This window comes from Sinohyriopsis cumingii, chromosome 14 (assembly GCF_028554795.1).
Source record: "Sinohyriopsis cumingii isolate HCF-2022 chromosome 14, ASM2855479v2, whole genome shotgun sequence".
NCBI classification, from domain to species: domain Eukaryota; kingdom Metazoa; phylum Mollusca; class Bivalvia; order Unionida; family Unionidae; genus Sinohyriopsis; species Sinohyriopsis cumingii.
In genome coordinates this window covers 97247717-97269988 of record NC_142974.1, presented here as the reverse complement: position 1 = coordinate 97269988, position 22272 = coordinate 97247717, and the positions used below count along the sequence as shown (strand labels likewise).

At 36.7% G+C, this 22272-nt stretch overlaps 1 protein-coding gene across 1 annotated transcript in view; it reads left to right on the top strand.

Annotated features, from left to right (window-relative positions):
• The window catches only part of LOC149784449 (dolichyl-diphosphooligosaccharide--protein glycosyltransferase subunit 2-like), a 67837-nt gene that overhangs the window by 3090 nt on the left and 42475 nt on the right, over positions 1 to 22272 (top strand). Inside the window, exon 2 of the mRNA XM_089932990.1 lies at positions 20347 to 20580. Coding sequence (XP_089789116.1) covers positions 20347 to 20580 — 234 coding nt within the window. The remainder of the gene's footprint in view (positions 1 to 20346; positions 20581 to 22272) is intronic.

Sequence of the window (22272 nt, the reverse complement as noted above, 5' to 3'; positions counted from 1 at the left end):
ACCCTTAGCTAACACCTAAACTAATTATCATTTCCATTCATGCCCTGCCAAACACCCAAACTAATGATCACTTGCATTGATAAGTTGGTCTATTTCATCAATTATGCCTTAACAAACACCTAAACTAACGATCAGTTCCCTTCAGACGTTGGTCTATTTCATCAATTATGCCTTACCCAACACCTAAACTAATGATCATTTATTTCCCTTCATACGTTGGTCTATTTCATCAACGCTACCTTACCCAACACCTAAACTAATGATCATTTCCCATCATATGTTGGTCTATTTCATCAATTATGCCTTACCCAACATCTAAACTAATGATCATTTGCCTTCAAAAGTTGGTCAGTTTTATTAATGATATCTTACCCAACACCTACACTAATCATTTCCCTTCATACGTTGATCTATTTAATCAAGTATGCTTTACCCAGCAACTAAACTAATGATCATTTTCCTTCATGCGTTGGTCTATTTCATCAGTTATACCTTACCCAACACCTAAAATAATGATAATTTTCCTTCATGCGTTGGTCTATTTCATCAGTTATACCTTACCCAACACCTAAACTAATGATAATTTTCCTTCATGCGATGGTCTATTTCATCAGTTATACCTTACCCAACACCTAATGATAATTTCCCTTCATACGTTGGTCTATTTCATCAGTTATATCTTACCCAACACCTAAACTAACGATCATTTCCCTATGGACATACTCATTTACATCAGTTTCGATTGTTCAATTTCAGCGTGTAATGTTGCAAATTTCTGTGAATGAAACATCTTGTATTGTATTGTATCGGTTTCATGAATCAAATACAAAATTGCTTAACTGTAGGCTTTTCTCGTTGATCTAATCGTACTTTCTTTGACAATGAGTTTTTTTTTCTTCTGTTTTTGTTATCACTGCTAAATAATTCTTTTTCTGACAAGTTATTAACGTTAGCTGTGATCTTGTCATTCAGGCCATTAGTTTGCATGTTAAATCATTCATTAGAGAGTTCTAATCTCTTGATCGGTCTGTTTGATTTAGTTATTCAATGCTCTCTATAACAGTCTAAATTGAAACTGCAAAGTGCCATAACTTTCCTGAGACATTTAAAATCATCTCTCGTTGTCATTTCCATCGCATAGTCCAGGAAAACCAAGAATTTTGTATTTCAAAACAACACGGACTTCATCGGATTCAGTAGATAACACTGGACAACAAATTTTTACAAAAGTCATGTTACTGAAATAAAATTAGTCAATTCTTATCAATTTTTATGTGCTGAACACGAATATGACAGTCAAATTGCAAAATTGGCTCTAGTTTTTTTGTAATCTGCAAGAAATTAATGTTTACATAACGAAATGCATTCCAATAGTAAAAGGTCAACTGTAATAGCCTACCTATAAAAAATCAAGTCATTGACTACATCTTAGATTTCTTCGCCTGTCTCTTGTACAGCTGTTCGGGAGCATCTCTGAGGAGTGTCCAGCAGTAGTCAGCCAGCATTGTAGTGGACCATTTTCCCTGGTATCTTTGTTCCATTGTTGCGATATCTTGATGAAAACGTTCGCCGTGTTCATCACTAACAATACCACAGTTGCTAGGAAAGAAATCCAAATGGGAATGAAGGAAGTGAATCTTTAGAGACAAATTGCAGCCAAGTTTCTTATACTTCATCAACATGTCTTCTACTAGTTCCTTATAGTTTTCTGCCCTAACATTTCCAAGGAAGTTTGTAGAAACTAGGCGAAAAGCATTCCATGCTTGTTTCGCGTCACCTTCCAGCAAGTTGTTGAACCGGTCATCTTTGAAAAGCTCTCGAATCTGAGGACCCACAAAAACTCCCTCTTTAATCTTTGCTTCGCTGAGTCGAGGGAATTTTTCATGCAGGTATCGGAATGCTGGCAAAGTCCGGTCAATGGCTTTCACGAAGTTCTTCATCAAACCTAGTTTGATGTGAAGGGGTGGTAGCAAGATTTTCTGAGCCTCAACCAGAGCTGGGTGTTGGATATTCTTCTCTCCAATGGCTACATTCTGCCTGTGAGTCCATTCCTTCCTCATGTAGTGCATTTCCCTTGCTCGGCTATCCCACTCGCATAAGAAACACATGTATTTTGTATATCCTTGCTGCAGTCCCATTAAAAGGGCAACTACCTTCAAATCACCACAGAGGTGCCAGCTGTACTTGTTATACTCAATGGAATTCAGTAGCTGCCTTAAGTTATCGTATGTCTCTTTCATGTGGACAGCATACACTACTGGAATAGATGGAAGAATGTTTCCATTGTGCAAAAGCACAGCCTTGAGACTCAGTTTCGAAGAGTCCACAAATAGTCTCCATTCTTGTGGGTCATGAGTGATTTTTAAAGCATTCATGAGGCCCTCAATATCGGAACAGAATATCAGATTACTTTCCTTTCTGAAGAAAGGCTCCAATTGCTGGTGGCGCTTTCGATATGCAGTAATTGTGACATCTTCTTCTAGAAGATTCCATTGTTGGAGTCTTGATCCTAGCAATTCTGCCTTGTTCTTTGATAAGTCCAAATCACGAATCAGGTCATTTAGTTCTTCCTGTGTTATTCTGTGTGGGGTTGATGATGCACCACAGTGAAAATCTGGATCACTGCATGCTGATGGACCAGGAGAAGAACAGGTCGACTCACCTTTGTCTTCGTCAGATGAATCAAGAGAATATTCTGCTGGAGGTTCTGGAATAGGAAGTCCCTCACCATGTGGAACTGGTCTCAATGCAGACGGAATGTTTGGGTAGACTATTCTCGACTTCTTTCGCTTCGTTATTCCGCCGGAAAGAGGAGGAACCAAGCAGAAGTAACAGTCATTTAGGTGGTTGCTTGGCTCTCTCCACACCATTGGGACTGCAAACGGCATTGATGACCTTTTGCAATTCAACCACTGTGAAAGCTGTGTTGTACATGTAGCACAGCATATATGCGGAGCCCAAGGCTTGTCTTGGTCACCAACCTTGCATCCGAAGTAAAGATGATATGCCTTCTTCACTTGAGAATTGATACTTTTCTTCTGGTTGGCAAATGTCACTTCCCCACAAATATAGCAAAAATTGTCCGCGGTATTAACACACTTTCGAGGCATTACTGTTCTTTATTGTACGTAAATGGATAAAATAATAAGTTTTATGTAACAGTAGCTTGAACTGTCTCGCACAACGTCTAAAATATTTTAAATGCTGAACCTATCTGATTGGGCTTTATATAGTACACTGCTTACGTCAGCTTCAGCAGCCGCCTGGCATTAGTATAATAGGCCTACACATGTATAGTACACTGCTGACGTCAACTTACTTCAGCAGCCGCATGGCATTAGTATTGCATTGCATCAGAAAATGATGCAATCAACTGTGGATGATGTGAGCATGATGGTATTATGCAATGTTACATCATTATTCCGGATGTTGCTGCAGTCCTACTGGAGAAATTTACACAGTGAAACATAGAAAATGAGGTATATGAATATCTTCAAAACGAGAGCCAATACAAATTTTTCACGGTTATATTCGTGTTCGGCACACCAAAATACTACAGATTAGGGCCGTTTCAAGTCAGTAATGATTTCACTGTTGACCATTGTAATTGTATGGTTATCTGGCTATTGGATCCTAGAAGTTTAGAAGTGTGGCTCGGTATGTATAAGGTATAAGTGATTGTAAAATTGTATGCTTTGTTTCGAACATTCGGCATCAATATTTTTATCATTGACACCATTGGTAATCATTCATTGGCTTTCATTAACATTTCCAAGTTGAAATAAGCACCAAAATAAAGGAATTAAGACTGCCCTTAGTTCATTCGTGTAATTGACATGGTGGAAGAGGTTATGTTTGAAATCATCCGAAACAATGTATAACAAACAGAACAACAAAATCTATCACGATATGGATAGTCCGCAATTATCATTATATAGTGGAAGAGCAAAAATAGATTTCCTTTCCAGGAAGTGACTCAATTGTATTATAACGTTCTTGATTTAACCCGATCATTTATCTAGTGGTGTTTCTTTTAAATTGTTTTACCTTCATTCTTTCCTGATTGAGTGGGTCATTTCTTCATACAATGTGTACCCGTTGACGATGAAAATGATGTCATCCGTATTAAATTATCACTGATACCTTTGCTAACGATTTCATCGAAACTGTTCTATTTCTCGACGGCTGATGATACTATTCTCATTATGTTTCATAACCTTTAAGCGGGTAAATTGTTTATTCAAAGCTTTGACAGGATTCCTTTTACTGTCCTGCTAAATCATGTGAAGGTTTTTCGAACGACTATACCAGTAGCTATTCCAGATAACCCAATCATCAGCTGAAACTGCCTTCATACTTGCCTCTAACGATTTACAAGCTTTGACATAGATTTGTAGCACTTTTTCATGCCTTCGTAGTGTTCGATTCCATTGACCAAATCATTTGTTTTCGCCATAACTTCTCGAAGATGTTGTGTTGTTTCACTTTTCTCTAATGCTATTTACCTAACTATAATATATATTGTGTAACAATTTTGTCTGTTAAATGTCCATTGGCTACCAGGTAGTCTATTTCGAAAAGGGCAAAATAAACTGGAATGATCAAATGGAAAACCACTTCAATATCCATTGTTGGTGGTTTATCAAATGCAATATGCAATAGCTTGTTTAAAAGCATGATGTATGCAACAGTAATACCAGAGCTTAATGTTGTGTGGTAAACTGTTTAATTGTATTTTATTCGCAAGGCAGATTATTAGTTATGCAGAGAAAAATCTACCATGGAGGATGACAGACTCAAAGTCCCCGTATTCTGTTTGATTTTAAACTCGATTGCACGGTGTGAACGGTTTTGACAGGTAAAACTTCAGTATGATACGGTAGTCGATTATAAATTGACTGAGTGTAAATATAATAAGCTTTGTAATTCTTCCCTGTCCATTGTTGGCGATGGACCAACTGCAAATTTTAATAGCTTTTTCAAACACATATTGAATGCAACTCTTAGAACAGATTTAAGTCTAGCGTGGTAGACATAGTTACTGTTTTTTTTGTTGTTGCTCTGTACAATTATTAATAGGAATAAAATATATATGGTTGTGTTTGTAAGATACTGTTTTAGTTAGATTGTTTTTTTTTAAAATTATTTTTATGAATTCTCCTTCTATTAGGTGATGAATTGAGACGAAACCACTCTTCAGCATCACCATTCATCGGTAGTTCCAGCATAATGTCCGCTTTTAAAAGGTCAACGCTCTGTCTAATCATCCACGTGTTCTCTCACTCTCTTTCTCCACACTGTGGCGGCGTCCGGGGGGGGGGACTGGTCTAAGGATATATATATATATATATATATATATATATATATATATATATATATATATATATATATATATGATATATATATATATATATATATATATATATATATATATATATATATATATATATATATATATATATATATATATATATGAATTATTAGCATAGGTTCTCGTGAACGTTTTCCGAAGATCGTTTTCCAAAGTTGCAGTATCACCGTGTTAAGGAAGATCTGCCACGATCGACAGATTCAGGTGGCGCTCTACAGTTTCGTATTTAGCTTTAAAATGTTAAAGAAAAGGAATTTACCTAGGTTTTCTCACTGATTATACTGGCTATTTTTAAAAAAAGCCATTGTATATGTTGGGTATTGTTCAAAGAACCTTTAATTCCCTTACTTTGGTGTATGACTAATGGGTGTAATATGGGTTATAGAGAATACAGCTTGGCCATACTCTAGATGTGCATCTTGCAAAAAGATGCTTGCTCCACTTGGTCATTTTCACTTCCTGGAGTTCAGAGGTAAATTGTAAACAAAAAAGAGCTGATAACGTTTTTTTACATTTTATATATTTGGTAATTTCATTCATTGCAGTTTCATAAGCTGGTATTATCTAGTCTGGCAAAAAAATTCCTTTTTTAATAGGTGCTAAAGATAGTGTACTTTAGACTAATTTCAGGCTGATTTTTTTTAGCACAAGAGAACAGTAATTTTAGTTAGCAGTGTGCTTAGATCATGTACAATTTCCACAAGTACAGTATCCAAAGAAATGTCAGACACATTACTCCAAAGTAGCATAGAGGTATGCCAACATTCTCTCCACTGTGCGTGTTTTAAAACAACTTCACCTGAACTACTTACTTTCTCAAAAGTACATAATAACTGGCGAGCTTCCCGTTAATTAGAAGGATGACGTAACCCATTTAATAATGTCATCAACAAAATACACCCTACAATATCAGCATTAGTGAAGACGCTACGCTTGGAGGATGGGCCCCGAGTGTTCTAAAGTGCTCACCCTTACGGATCACTGCCATCTCACCGCTGCCTGCATGGGTTCGAGTCTCAGGCTCGCCCTGTTTGGGTACGTGAGAAGGCTTGCCAGTAGCTTCTCGTGGGTCGATGGTTCTTTCCGTGCTTTTCCCGGGTTCTTCCTCCACCAATTATACTGCATTCCATGTATAGCCTAAATTGTGCTGAAAATTGGCGTTAAACCCCATAACAACGACACCAACCATTGATTGGAGGAATCAGTGATCGTAAATAATGCAGGACATCCAACTCAACAAACAAAGAAATATTAAGCAGCGAATTCTCGGCTTAAAACAGTGGTGAATGGATACAACTCAGAGAACATTGTAAGTATTGTACACAATCTTTCATTCTTACATTACTATATATATATATATATATATATATATATATATATATATATATATATATATATATATATATATATATATATATATATATATTGGCCCTTGCTGAAATAAATAGTCAGCATGATAACAGTATTGACAGAATGCATTTGACAACCTATTGTTTGGTTAGAAATGTGCGATTTTATTTCTAGAGGTTTGTGCTAGCCTTGCAAAACAGCCATTTAACTTCAGTAATCCATTAAAACCAAACATTTATTCATCATCTTTATTTCCTTTAATGGAAGATTACACGATATAAGAATAAATCATCTGAATACAATCAATAAATAAGTATTAAAAAATATATATTAGAATACAAACTCTTACACTATATCAGTCAACAAAGTGTTCGTCAACTGCATAAGTTGCAAGTTTCAGTATCTTATTTGCAGAAGATAGCTGCACACTGCATGACAAAGTATGCTGCATACAGGACGAATAGCTTGGAGTTTTCTTTGTCGATTACACCTGATGGTAACCTTTTACCTAGAAGATACTGTAGTTGCAGCTCATCTTCTGCATTAAATAACGTAATATGCAGGCTGAGTGGAAATTTATCAGTATGGAAATCCCAGAAAGAGTTTCTAAAATTCGACGTATAAGGACAACTAACACAACAATGAAGTAACAAGTCATATAAACATTCCCACATCTAATACACATATCAAGCTGTGTTTGAGGAACAGCAGCCAATAGTCTAGCTACATATGAAAATACCTTAGTGTGTTGTCTGGTTTTAGCCGACTGCCACACTGAGGCAGGTCGTAAGTATTCGTGTGTCGAAGAGAATCAATCAAAATCTGCTTGATTAGACATACGAACTTTCCAGAGGCTATTTTCATCACCAACAATTTTTGACCTTACAATTTCTTTCCAATTTTGTTTATCTGGAATTTCAGAATGATGCAAATAATCAGTTAGATACCCGAGCAAGTCAAACTTCTTTGAGGTATAATATAAATTTGAAATTAACCCGTAGCTTGACATGCATCCGCTCAAAATGAAGTGAAACAACGCAACGTTAAACACACGTTTGGTATGTACATTGTTAGGCATCAAACACAATCTGTGTAAAAACATCAATTTTCTTCTATCAATTTCGGACTGCGCTGATGTCCATCCTAGCATTCCCAGGGCGATGTCTGATCTTGTATGTGTTGGAAAACTTTGTAAATGTTTGGCAAAATACCTCAGAGTTTTATCCAATAAAGCGAGGTCACTCTTTGAAATGTTACACCATAATTCACTTCCATAAAACACTGAAGAGAAAATTACCTTTTTAATTACATTTGCAGCAACCAAAGGATTTAAACCATTCGGTTTAGTGCCAATACCAAACAGACCGTGAAATTTGTTTTTTCCTTTCTTGCATGCATCGAGTATGGCGTCATGCGACGTCAGCTTTGAGCTAATCCGGTGACCCAGGTGTGTTGCCGAATCAGTAACCGGCAAACATGACGGGCCAAGATACCATTTCGTGACACTAAGCTCGAATCGCCACTTATTACTGTAGTCGTATGCTATATCTAACAGCTTTTGTAGATTGCTAGGATATATAGCCAAAAGTGAAACATCATCAGCTATGGTTGGATTTCCCACAGCTAAGGATCCAATCTTTGCTCCAAATCCACTATTTTCTAACTGTAGCAGCAAGTTATTTATAAATATTGTGTACATCAAGGTTGACAAAACACCCCCTTGTCTCACTCCTTGGCCAATTGAGAACCAATCTGAAAATTGTCCATTGACAAGAACTTTACTCTGTAAATTTGTATACATGTTAAAAGACATCAAAAGGGATTTACCCGTAATTCCCAACATGAATAATTTAAAAAGCAGTCCTTTGTGCCACACGGTATCAAATGCCTTTTTTGTATCAAGAAAAGCAGCAAAAACCCGTGAACCCATGTTTACATTATACTGTACTGACTGCAACAGCACAAAACTCGCTGTTGTGCAGCCTAAACCTGTTTGGTAACCATGTTGTCGTGAACTGGGTATACTAGAATTAGTATCTTTGAGCCAAGTTACCAAACGTTCATGAATAATTTTCTCAAAGGTTTTGTAGATAACAGGTAGTAAAGTAATTGGCCTGTAACTTTCGAGGGAGTTCTTTGATTTTCTGTTACCTTTGTACAGTGGTATTACTAACCCTTTTTTGCAATCTACAGTATGTAAGACTGGTCAATCATCCGAGTAAATAAAATTGTCATACACTCGATCAGGTAGTAGCTGCCATAGATCAAATTTTCATTGCAAATTTGATCATGGCCCGATGGCATTGATTTCTTTAGACTTTTAATGATTTCTCTTACTTCGTTTAAACTGATACTGGTATGTAAGGCCTCGATGTGGCTTACTCCGTCCTGTAGACCCCGATTTAATTCTCTCTCTTTAAATTCATAAAAGTTTCCGTCAAAACTATGGCTAACATTCGGCGTGTGAATGTCCTCATAGTATCTGGCAAAGCCATTTGCGATGGAATCATCATCACGGACACAAGCCCCATCAGTTGATAGTTTCTGACAAAAATTTATATTGTTCCCTCTCTTAACGTTGATCATTTTCCAAAAGTGTCTTACATCGCATTCATATGCTCTTTCAATTTCTTCATACACCTCCCCCATACATTTTTCCACAGCCATTTTTGAACGTTTCTAAAGTCTCTCTTCTTATCTTTATATTCTCTGTAAGAATAACATTGACTACCCCTCGGTCGTCCCTCATTTATCCAAGTATACCTAGCTTGTCTTTGAAGTTTATGTGCTTCTTTGAGTTCATTTGACCACTATGGTTTGGCATGATAATTGAATTTAGACTTTGGAAGCGCGATGTCGCTTGACTGCTGTATTGCATTAACAGTGTGCCCGTAAAAGCTATCAACATTGTCCAAAATAGTATCTATATCAAAATTTTTCAGGCGAAGGTCCAGCTCAGATTGATAGTTTTTCAAGATATCAGCGTCTAATTTATTCCAAGCTATGTTATTTCTCTTCATAGACTGTCTGAAGTCTCTCCCACAGGTCACTGTACGAAGGGAAGTAAGGATAGGGGGGGTGGGGTGGTCAAATAGCACGTGCTCTTCGTGATCTGAAACAATGTGCACACTCCGTAATCTACCTATGCATTGATCCGACAGTACAAAATGATCAATCATCGTTCTTGCTGGGGTGAATGTATAACGGGAACCAGTGCATATTATTAAATGTCCAGCACTCACTAGATTCTTATATCGCAAGAACTCATGAAATACCCTATCTTAGTAATCTCTGAAAGTGTCTGGTTCAGCTACTGGATTGAAATCACCAGTAAAATACACGTTCCCCAGCTGTGAGTGCTGATCATAGATATTTTGAATCAACTCAATTTGCGCTTTGTAACAATCTATGCCATACAAGAGGGTCGGCATATATACACAAAAATATATACATTTTGCATATCGGGAAATTTGAATTATATGCCAACAACTCTGTCACTATTAACTTCATCTATAAAGTTAGCATATCTCATGAGAGAAGTTTTGCAGAAGATTGCAACTCCTCCTTTACCACATTTTATTAACATGCTATTAGAGGAAATATCCTCGGCCTTAGCAGTGCATTTATAATCAGAACGAATAGTATCGCAAAATGGAAGTATGTGCTGTAATAGTTTATGTTCACTTATGCAAGCTACGTCAACATTATATTTATCCAGCACTGTACTAAAGCTAAGAGCAGAGGACGTAATTCCTCTAACATTCCAGCTCAGTATATTAAGATTCATATTAACTTGCAATATAGGCATATTAATACTTATGCATTGTGAAAGCAGGACTAAAATGACAAAACACATTAACTTACGACAGTACATAATGGCAAATTTATGAACAATTGACTATGTCACCCTAGTCATGGAATATCGCATCCTGCACCTTCATTTGGCTCCTGATCGCGATTGTTAAACCTGTCTCGCCAGGATTGATTCCTACACCACCTTCTTACATAAACATCTTTTGGCCATGTTATATCATTTTCAACAGTGTTGCAGTCTGAATTATATACAGTCAGCTTGGCCGATAGGCAATTACGTCTACTGTGGATAAACTGTATGGATAACGGATCTATATCGTATTCTTTCAAGAATTTACTGAGGCCTTCACCAGTAGATTTGACGCCAATGCCACCCACATAAAAGCGCCTTGTTCTACGTCTAACCACACCTTCAACTACAACATGCTTATCATTGTCATCAACATCCTAATGTCCAACAATACTCTCTGAGCCGATTTCTAAACCTGATTTACCAAATGATCTAGGTCTTTCTACCTGACCCCCAATAACGGTAGGTATCTTGCTAGGAGGGGTTTTCAAGTCAATACCCTTCACATCACAGTTGCGAGCCATCGGATGCCTAAGGTGCTCTATCCTGGTCGAAGTCGAAGTCCCCTGTTCAGAAAGCCGTTCGGTGTGGGCTAACAGTTTATTTTTGATTCCGAATGGGTGTGCGCACGACATTTGTCACATCTGGATGAACATTGGCTTTAGAAATATGTGTGATATTTCCATCGAAGGAGGCGATATGTCTTCTATCAAAGTCTGTGAAATTATATCCGAGCTTTTTGAAACCAGAGTTTGCAGAGCATTGACCCCTCTCTTTTCCAAAGCTGGTTGGGCCGTTACACCGGTTTGTGACTCCACTGCCGTTGTACCTGGGGTAGAGTTGTCAGCCTCAACCGACACGGGAAACAAACAGTTGGACACTGTAGTTATGTTCTGAGATTCACTTGATAGGCAGCAGTGTGTATCACAACCAGTTTTGTTAGAGTCAATCAAGAATTCCCCTGAGCTGATTAAATGAATAACTTCACAAATAAGCATCATGTGAAAGACCTTTTTTTGAAAACAAAAAGGCATTTTTCGAAACTATTTGACAAACATGTTTAATCAGTTTACGAAACTAATTGTGAACACATACCAATGCTCATATAGTTGTCATTCTTTGTTTATGACTATACACATTTGAAGAATATTCATGTGGTAAATTCAGCACCTCACAAAGTAGTTTACATGAACAAAAACACTGTTTAAGCAAAAAATGATTCTGACTTAATTATTTTACAGCACCAGTTTGTTCGGCTTACTCTCTCAACTTCAACAACAAACAAACAATATTTCTAACACAGGAGGGTTGGATGCGGCTGGGAAAGAGTAACAGGCATTTGCAATGTTGCACATAGGTACATATACCTGGTTATAATAACAGTGTACAAATGAAATGCACCAAACTAACAAACAAACAAAAAACAAATTAAATAAAATTAAACAAACTAAAACATACTGTTGGTTTTAAGGAGTCTTGTTGTTAGCTTACGTTTTCTGTGCAACTTCATCAGATCGGTTTCCTAGATCTCTACATATTTTATGAAATATTTCCTTATTTGAAATCGAAGCGTACGGAATCTCAGAGAGAGAGAGAGAGAGAGAGAGATCTTGTCTAAAAACATATCCAATTTTTTTTCTAGGATTCCATGGAAGGAAAGCGAAAAACCTATACCCCTCTCAGAGGTATTATCAATAACAACATGTGAATAGGTTTGGTGAATTTCCAGCAGTAAGTTACAGTGAGCTATATTTACAGAAAGAACTTACGGACGGACAGAAGGAGGGAATTCATTAAATCCCTTAACAATGAAGCGTGTTCTATATCGTGTTAGGCATCTATACCTGATGATTATCCGATTTGGGTGAGATTTCAGTAAACAATCCCTGACCAGCCTGCAAAAATAAACAAATAAACCAACTCTCTCTCTCTCTCTCTCTCTCTCTCTGTTGTCAAAATGTGTCATTACAGTAATGCGCCATTTTGACAACGGATGGATCTGATAATAACATTCCAATTTGTATATGATAACATCTTATTTGTAACTTCAGCTGTTCTAGATTGTAACTTCAGCTGATCTACATTGTAACTTCAGCTGTTCTACATTGTAACTTCTGCATTGTTGTGTATTTTTACATTGTGGTGATTAATATGTAATAAAATATACTCAGAATGCAAAGAGGAGACATATAAATGGAATAATGCAATGTAGAACGTGTGTAATATAGAAAACACGCACATGTAATTGGAAGATGTGAAAGGGCAGTATTCCAGTATCACACATATCAAGGTTAGCAAGAGTTATTGGCAGATGTAAAGAGGCAATCGTAAATGTACATCTTACATACATAGAAAATGAAAAATATAATGCAGAATAGAATATACTGCATATGCTTTGAAAAGAATAGTCATACCTTTTTAAGAAATCTCTTTCGCCCCTATCAATACTGGTTATAAAATGTTTTGTCTTTCACATATGGTTAGGGGGAGTGAGAAAGTTCACGCTCCCTTACAAAATGTGTGTCACCCTTAATAGTGTAGATTGACATCATTGGGGGGAGAGAGAAAGGTTGAGTCCGTGAGTTCCTATGCTGAACTGACTTTATTGAAATTATTTGATATAATGAATTAATAAAGAAATACATCTACATAAACTTTACAATTTATATATAATAAAATTAAAAATAAAGTTATAATATTCCTTCAAGCTTGCCACTTCATACATTCTGTAAATTCTGTCTCATAGAATATAATGCAAATAATTAAAATAGGAATAAACTAACGATAGCCAAAGTGTGTAAAAGTTCAATATTTTAGACTAATACAACAATCATTTTGTAGAAAAGTATTTTACTGAATTTGACATAAAATACCAAAATTATTATGCTGTTACTTAAAGAATATGTTATTTATAAATTAATTATTACTGAACATGACGTTGGTAGTGAACTCGTCGTTTACAATAATCAATAACATGATTACAAGTAAATATAAATTCTTAGCACATATGAACTTTCCAATACATTATAATAAAGAACAATAAAAGAGTACTAAAAGAATACAAACATGCTGCAAACGCGACGACCTCAGATAGAACTGCTGCCGAACAACAATTATACCCCTGCCGACGAGTTTACGTGGCAGGAGGTAGTAGCCTACTGCCGAGCTCTGTAGCGTCTAGGTCATGTACGATACACTAAAGTGGATGGTATTATAGAAAGGTAGACAGATGTAGCTCTACAATGATACCAAAAATATGGAAGTTCTAGTCGCACTACAAAAAAAAAAAAGAAGAGGGAAACCCTCATTTTTGGACCCGATTTTTTTCTACCCAAAATTCGCCCGTGGTCGGAATCCGATTTTGTGTCCGGATTTGAGACTTTTTGGTCTCAGATCTAAGGCAGACGGTATGAACTGCAAACAGACAGATAAACCTTTGCAAAATGTAGGATAAGATGGGCATTTGGAATAAAGACTGGTCTTGATACGAAAATAATAGGTCCGTTAAGCCTAAAAAGAAAAAAAGAAAAAAATAAAGAAAAAAGAACTCGAACCTTTACCCTTCTGCTCATGCGCGAGCCAAATAGCCAAAGAAAAACAATGTTTCTAACACAACTAGGCATTAGGTTATTGGAAAATCACCTGGAAGTTGATGTATTAGGATGTATTTAGAAATAACTTTCAAAATGTGTTTCCTACTCGAATTTCAGGCGAAAACGACAAAAACCTCCAGGGGTTAATGTGTTAATATTTAAAACATTACAAAATTCCTATAACCTAGAGAACATTTTACAAATACAGACAGCCTCTTACCTGTAGAAAGGTGAATTCCATGAGTTCTTGTGCGGAACTGACTGCGCTAACAAACCCGTATCTCGCTTCTACACGATTTGGGTTGTACACTCTAGACCAAACAAGGACATGTGTTTTGATGCTTGTTCATCTTATAATTCCTGACTTTTTAGCTTGCAACAAAACTCAAAGGATCCACAAACTTTCTACTGTCTGTTCTCTGGATTTTTTGTTGTTGTTGTTGGGTTTTTTAACGCCATTTTTCAGCACGCGATTGGCTATACATGGCGGCCAGTATTAATGGTGGAGGAAGAACCCGGGAAAACCCGGGAAAGAACCACCGACCCACGAGAAGCTACTGGCAAGCTTTCTCACATACCCACATTAGCCGAATCCGAGACTCGAACCCACGCAGACAGCGGTGAGATGGCAGTGATCCGTAACGAAGAACGCTTTAGACCACTCGGCCACTCGGGGCCCCCTCTGGATTTGTATGTATCATTAAATAAAATTCTGCTTCAACACGTTTTCTCATGAAACACGTGAATTTTAACTGATATCATCAGTATAATGGAATTTGATTGCTAAACACACCTTGTACTAATACCTTGTACTAATGTTAACGTGTCTAAATTTGCAGATTTAGAATATAAGAAGAAATGCGTTATGCAATGCAATGGATTTTACAATTCCCATATAAAAGCACACTCTTTATTGAAATAATACATAGTTTGTATCACAAGAATAACAAATTGCTTTTAATACAATTTGCTGAAAAATTCATGATTTGCGATATGTCGGCCTATTCTGCGCATATCTTTGAAAAGATGTAATGTTAATGCATCAGGCTATGGACAAAAATGAAATATATTACTTTGGACTCTTTCTGTCGGCATTTTAGTCGAGAAATTAGGTCAGGTTTATAACTGGTTTTATAAAATTCAACGTAACAATGCAGCTCTAGCAAAAGATATTAAGCAAACTAAAACTATCTTGTAAAAAATTAGTAAAAAGTTCAACATTTTGTAAAGAATAAGCTATTATGTTAAAGAGAAACAACAATGAATAGGATGAAATATGTTTACAACGTCTCGTTTATGGTGAAAAATAACTAAAGAATTTAGAAACAGACTATACGCCGGGGAATTTCTTGAGAATCCCGTTCTAGCGGCAAGTTGACATGTTGGATAGCAGACGATAAAGTACGTGTTTGACTATGGAGGGGGATTATCGCCAAAATGCATGCATATAATTATTGCGGTATTACCCCTCCATATGTGACAACTTGCAAATTTAGAAACTTGGATTAAAATGTAATATTGATCTAAGGTAACCATTTCCATCTTTTAAATAATGTATTTATTTGTATGATTCTAAAATAAATACTGAATAGGTTTTTCTGGGTTACAAGTTCAAGAAGGTTATGGATTGGGTCTTCATGTTGACATTTAGAAATCACATTTTCATATGCAATTAGAGTAGAAACAGGGCCGACAAGAAGGGGGGGGGGGGCAGCTGGGGATATATGTCTGGGGCCCGGACCGAACACCACTTTTTAATTTTGTAAAAGGAAAACTTTGTTTGAACAAGAACTAGGAGAAGCCCGGGTGTTTCTTACACCCAGGGCCCGCAATCGCTCTCTACGGCCCTGTGTAGAAATGTGGGATATTTTTGTACACTTTATGAATATCACTTTCCTTGATTATAGGGCGATGGTTCTTTCTTGATACCCGCCTCGGATGCGGGAGGTCGTGGGTTCGATCCCCGGCCGAGTCATAACAAAGATTTTATATTTAAAAAAAAATAGTACTAACAGCTGCCTCGCTTGGCGCTCAGCATGAAGAGGTTAGTGTTAGGACTGGTCGGCCTGGTGTCAGAATAATGTGACTGAGTGGGACATCATGCTACATATCTGCGGCATTATGCCCCATTGCTAGACATCACTTTAAACTGCCACACTACAGACATCGTAGCGATATGACTGGACGATTGTTAAAGCTACGTTACAAATCTACATCACAAACACACACCTTTTCTTGATAGAAATTAGATTTTCAACCAAAAATTAACACGTGATCCAATGTTTACAGAAATGACTTATCGATGCACAGAATTACCCGACGCGCGGAAATGGCTGACATGGTGGTATATATTTTCATGTATTGTGTATTCATTCGTTGCACTTTGAGCCTACTATGGTAAAATTCGTTCACTATTTTAATACCTGCAAAAGCTAGTGTACTACTGGACTTGTACATGCTGACAAATTTTGAAAGATAGCCATTTCGATTAGATGTATACTTAGTTCATGCACGACTTCCATGACTATGTGTACACAAATTTAAGCCACCATGTCTCGTTAGGTTTCACTGGACTGTTTATCTGGTGAATTTTCATGTGACAGTGACCTATTGCAGAAAAATGAGAATAATTTTACACTGAAGATACAAATAAAAACAAAATAATGTTGTTATTTTTATTATAGAAAGCATGCATTTTGACTGCAGCAATCAGATTAATTCCTTATACAAATCGTGGCTTTTACACCGAACCGACACTGCCACCAACCCCTCTTTTTTATATTCATTTTTGACAGCAAAGAGCCTTTCTGAATATTTTCCTGTGACAAGGCAGCTAAAAGAATCAGCATGTGCTTTATGCATGAATAAAGTTCACTAGTACTGTAACAAATTATCATAATTTTCATCACCCCTTCAACCATCTCGATGTTTAGATATTTACTTCTGTAGCAGACATACGTAAATACGTAAGCCAAGTCAGCTGTTCATTTGCAGCCAAAAATACGCATCTAATCCCCAGTGCTACTCTAAGTGTGACTGACAGTTACCAGATAAGCTAATCCATTTTCAAGCCTAACTCTAAACCACATTACAGATTTAGCTTCTGTGTGAATTTATAAACGATAGGCTTATCAAAATTAGGTACATGTCTTCTACCTTAAACCTTACGCCTGTCAGGAGCAGGTTTTATATATATATATATATATATATATGTGTGTGTGTGTGTGTGTGTGTGTGTGCATATATATATAGAGAGAGAGAGAGCGCCCCCTATGTGTATACATGTTGAGAAAAACACCCGGATATTGTGTTTGTACCGGAAGTAGTATCTTTCAAGATGGCGAAAGGTAGGTTGTACATGACTTCGTTCCTGCCGACTTAAAATGAAAATTCTTCGTAATTAGTGTTGTGACATTGAAATGCACCTTAACGCCTAATATTTCAAACATGCATATGCATATCTTGCATGTATCAATTGATACAAAGTGTGTAAAGTGTGAGAGAGCGATCTGTTGTTGGGCGTCAGTCGAGCCAACCAACCGGCGATCGCCATGTTTCGGCTTTGCCACGTGTAGAAAAGCAGAGGCATTGGAGTTGACAGATAGCTTTAAAATCATTATTAAAGATTTTTGCAGGCATGTGCTGCATATAATTTTTCAATTTTGAAACAGACGTATAGTCAAAATCTGTTGGCAGATTTTAAAAAAATTTATTTGTGCGTTTGACCCTGTGAACGTTTGAACTGATTTAATTCTTCCGATGGTTGTATGTGTACGGGACATGAAGAATTAAGTTCTAGTTTTTGCAACTAAACCAAGGTATTTTCAAATGGAGATGCAACCAAGAATTATAAAAGACTGAACTGTTGCTTGGTTGCAACTTCTTAGATGCAGCTTTGCGTAATTTCTCCGTCTGAAACGAATGGGGGTGTGTAGCTTCAAAAATACATTTCTATTACAGGCACTTCATTGTGTCTGTATAAAAGAAGGGGAAAGTGATGATAACACCTTCCTTTACGTCCAGTGTACACGAGTTAAGATGTTCAGGCCCCATGATAGCTACGATGTCGTGGCATCAGCTTAATTTGTTGTGGTTGAGGCTACAAACTGATCCCATATCATGTAATGGAGCCAAAACAAAAAAATCACCACTAAAGTCAGAAAAACAACTGTTGTAGAAATCTACTACATAAGTATAATCATGTTGTGAAAGACATTTGGCTTATTTTGAATTTATTAAGCCCTTACACGATAAAATAAATTGGCATGGTTACACTAACCTCACCGTGGCCGCCATGACAGATAACGCGAGACTCTTGCCATGACCCCTTTTCTGTGGAAGGCTTCCCAGACCATATCTGGATATTCTGTGCTGTGTTATTATCAATGAAGCAGTGAATAATGGCCTCTTGGTGGAATTTCAAAGTTGCAGATAAACCGTATTTACTTTTAATGCACAGAATTTGACTCAAACCACACAATATTTTTACTACGGTTTGTTTACGTTTCCAAATAAGGCCTCAATGTCCTTATATGGCACACAAACAAATGAGGCTGAGAATGGAAGTAATCATTATTTGAACTAATGTGGCGGACGATCTAAACGAATATATCAGCTACAAAAGGTAAACAAGATTTTACAACTATTTCTACAATGATTTTTGGTACTTCCAGTATTAAATAAGAGGACTACTCAATTTATTGGATTATATGCAAGGAATATGTTCAAATTGTTGATATTATGCTAAAAGAGCGCCAGGTATGAATCACAATCGACTTGCTCCGTTGACACGTACATGCTCATGTTAGTACCCTGTCCACGAGGTAGGAGTAAGGGTACTAATATTAGTACTAGCCCCTTGATGACTTGTTATTTGCTGAAATATCCTCAAAAATGTTTAAAGCAGCAAAACAAAGTTACAGATGAACTTATGGTAAAAGTGGCCATTTAAAAACCAGTAAGGTACTTAAATTGAAGCTGGTGAAAGATTTTTTTATGCTTATTTACAGTTGTGCAAGTTATGAGTGACTAAATATGCAGATACAGTGCACACATGTATGGAAGGTCTCCATTCCCATATTAGTCCTACAATGTAAGACGCATAACATGTTATTTACGTTTTAGTGCTATGTCTTACTAACCAAATAACAGCCTTGTATAGCATGCTCCAGTTGACATCGGAACAAAGTTTCAGGTATATCTTGCACACCTGACAGTCCATATTGACACTCTTCCACAAATTGAGATGTAAGTAATATACTTACTTTTGTTGTTTACATCCTGGTGGAATCAAAATCTGGCACTAGCAAATGGACGTATTTTCATGTTCTGTTGACATACATTTGAATTCGTTGAAATGTGATGGTAGTTGAGGCATGCCGAAGTATGTTCAAGCAGGTTCATGTGGGGGATATGATTGTTGAATTAAATGAAGTGTTGCTTACAGTTCCAATAGACATAATATATTTTTGATTCATTTCATTCAACAATAATATTTCAACTTAACCTAATTTCGGCATTCCCGGCTTTCATCATTTTCCAGCCAGCTGTAATATAGGCCAACAAAACTTTAAAATGGGTCCATTTCTTTGTGAGAATTTGAATTTATTAGAGAAAAGACATCAGAGTAAGTAAAGTCGGACTAAAACATTATGACTTTACTTTGTAGAAAAGCTTATTGGTTGCCAGTTGTGAGATATTCATGAAAATTTTACTTTCGTTATGTTGTTAGTCGACATCAAAAAACAAGCTACACAGTGCTGTTTCTTAGGCAATAAGGCCCAGACGCCCAAAGAATGAGTAATTTTTCAAGTAAACAGCATTATATTAAAAGCTACGACACAAAAGTCGTTCTAGGATTAGGGTCAAAAATTCATTTCTAAACATTCCAAGTTGTCAACAAGGTAAGGTGTATTACTAATATTGTAATTAAGAACATGGCAAATATCAAGTATACCAGGTTTCTTTAAGGGGAAATTCTGATGTCCTAGATTCAGATTAACATAAACATGTTTACCTCAGTTTATAATGATCCTATTGTTTAATCTATACTCAGAAATATTACCTAACTTGATTTTGGACAAGGTCTGGTACAGCATACAAATAAAATATGCTTAACAATGCAAAGAGTAATTTTGCTGGGCAAGTAGATCATCAGTTTTATTTTTGTTTTGCTTCAACTTCTTGCAGGATCATCAGTTTTATTTTTGTTTGCTGTGGCAGTTGTGGGCCAGGCCCTAACTCCATCCACATTTTTGACAACTGTGGACCAGCAACGACTGAGAGCGGTATTTGAATCAGCCCAGCCATATATTGACGTGGCCTCAGCACATTATTCCATATTGGGCTTGAAGCTTTTAGGAGTCTCCATTCCCAAGGAACAGGTATGTAGGTGGAAGCTGTATGCCATTTTAGTGTTCCATTCTGGATATGTCCAGATCCTCTTACCTACACGTAAAGCTGACCTTCAGAATGGTTAGGTGCTTGTGTTTGCAGGGTGCAGTTTTGTAATATGTGCTGTCTGAAATATGTTTCTTTTCATACAGCACACAAGACAGGTGAGAGCATATGGCCTTACTCCTAGTTATACAGCCAAAAATGGGTTGCCAGGTGGATTTGGTAGGGTCCATAAAGGACTAGCAAGAGGAGGTAACCTGTGGTTATTCAGTAGCAGTTTGACAGCCCTTTTACTGTAAATGCTGTAAAAAATACCTGGTCCCGGCCAGTTTCATCAACACATTATTGAATAGCGATATTTACATGAATTGTTCAGAAGTTAATGTTTTCTTGTCGACTTTATATCCATTGAATGAAATAGTCAACAAGGCCCCTTATAATAATTAATATTTTTTTTAAACAGTATTTTTATTGCTCCATAGTTGAAATTCTTTTATGTTCATGTGATTTGGTTATCAATTGAACTAATTTCAAGTTGGTGGTGCTAAATTCTACATAAGACAACTGTACACTATTATGGGTGATACATTCTTTTCAGAACTTATTCCAATTTCAATAATATCTCCAGTGGCCTAGTGGATAGAGCATCCGCCTATGATGTGGGAGATTGTGGGTTTGAACCCCAGTCGAGTCATACCAGAGACTTATAAAATGGTACCATCAGCTGCTTCACTTGGTGCTCAGCATTAATAGGTTAGTGTTGGGACTGGTCGGCCTGGTGTCAGGATAATGTGACTGGGTGGGACATAATGTTACATGTCGGCGGCATGATGCCCCAGTGCTAGACATCACTATAAACTGCCACACTGCAGACATCATAGCAATATGATTGAAAAATTGTTCCAGCTACGTTAAGAATCCAAATCACACACAACACACACATTGTTTAAATTTGCTAGGCCCAGTATTAAGTGGCTACCCTATGTTAGCACCCTGTGGTTTCAGAGTTTCTGTTGGTAATGCGCTCTGAACTTGTGCACCAAAATAAACATCAAAATATTTAAAATGGGTTTGGATGGGTCAGAGGTAACTCAGACTAGGCCTTTGACCTTATAAATCTAATAAAACTTGTTATGACTTTGAGAGCCTTGTTTTGAAAAATGGATTCTAATGAGAGTCAGCATTAAAAATCCTGTTAAAATTATCGCAGGTCAGAATCACTGAGGGGATTACCAACAATCTTTTTCCTTCTTCCAGCAATATAAACCTACATATGCTTTTAAAATTCAAATAATTTTAGTTGCTCGCTTGAAATAGCAGTTGATAAAACTTAAAACTAATTATTAAAATATAGTATTTTATGTACATTTTAATTAGTTCTGGTTAATATTTCTACCGCCTGAGTATTTTCTGTATTAGTGTGCTTACCCCAAATAATTATTATTAATCTACTCTCCCAAATGTGTATATTCTGCTTAAAAATGTTCTTCCCAAATAAATATGAGCAAGCATCTACCTTTGTCCTGGTTATATCCCATAATACAATTGTATTGGAAAAGTACAGACTGCATCCTTCAATGTTGTCAAATTTTATGCACAAGATATCCATGGATAAACAACTTGAACACAAAATAAATGTGCGATACCAGTTTAACCTTCATTTGATCTCATTACATGTA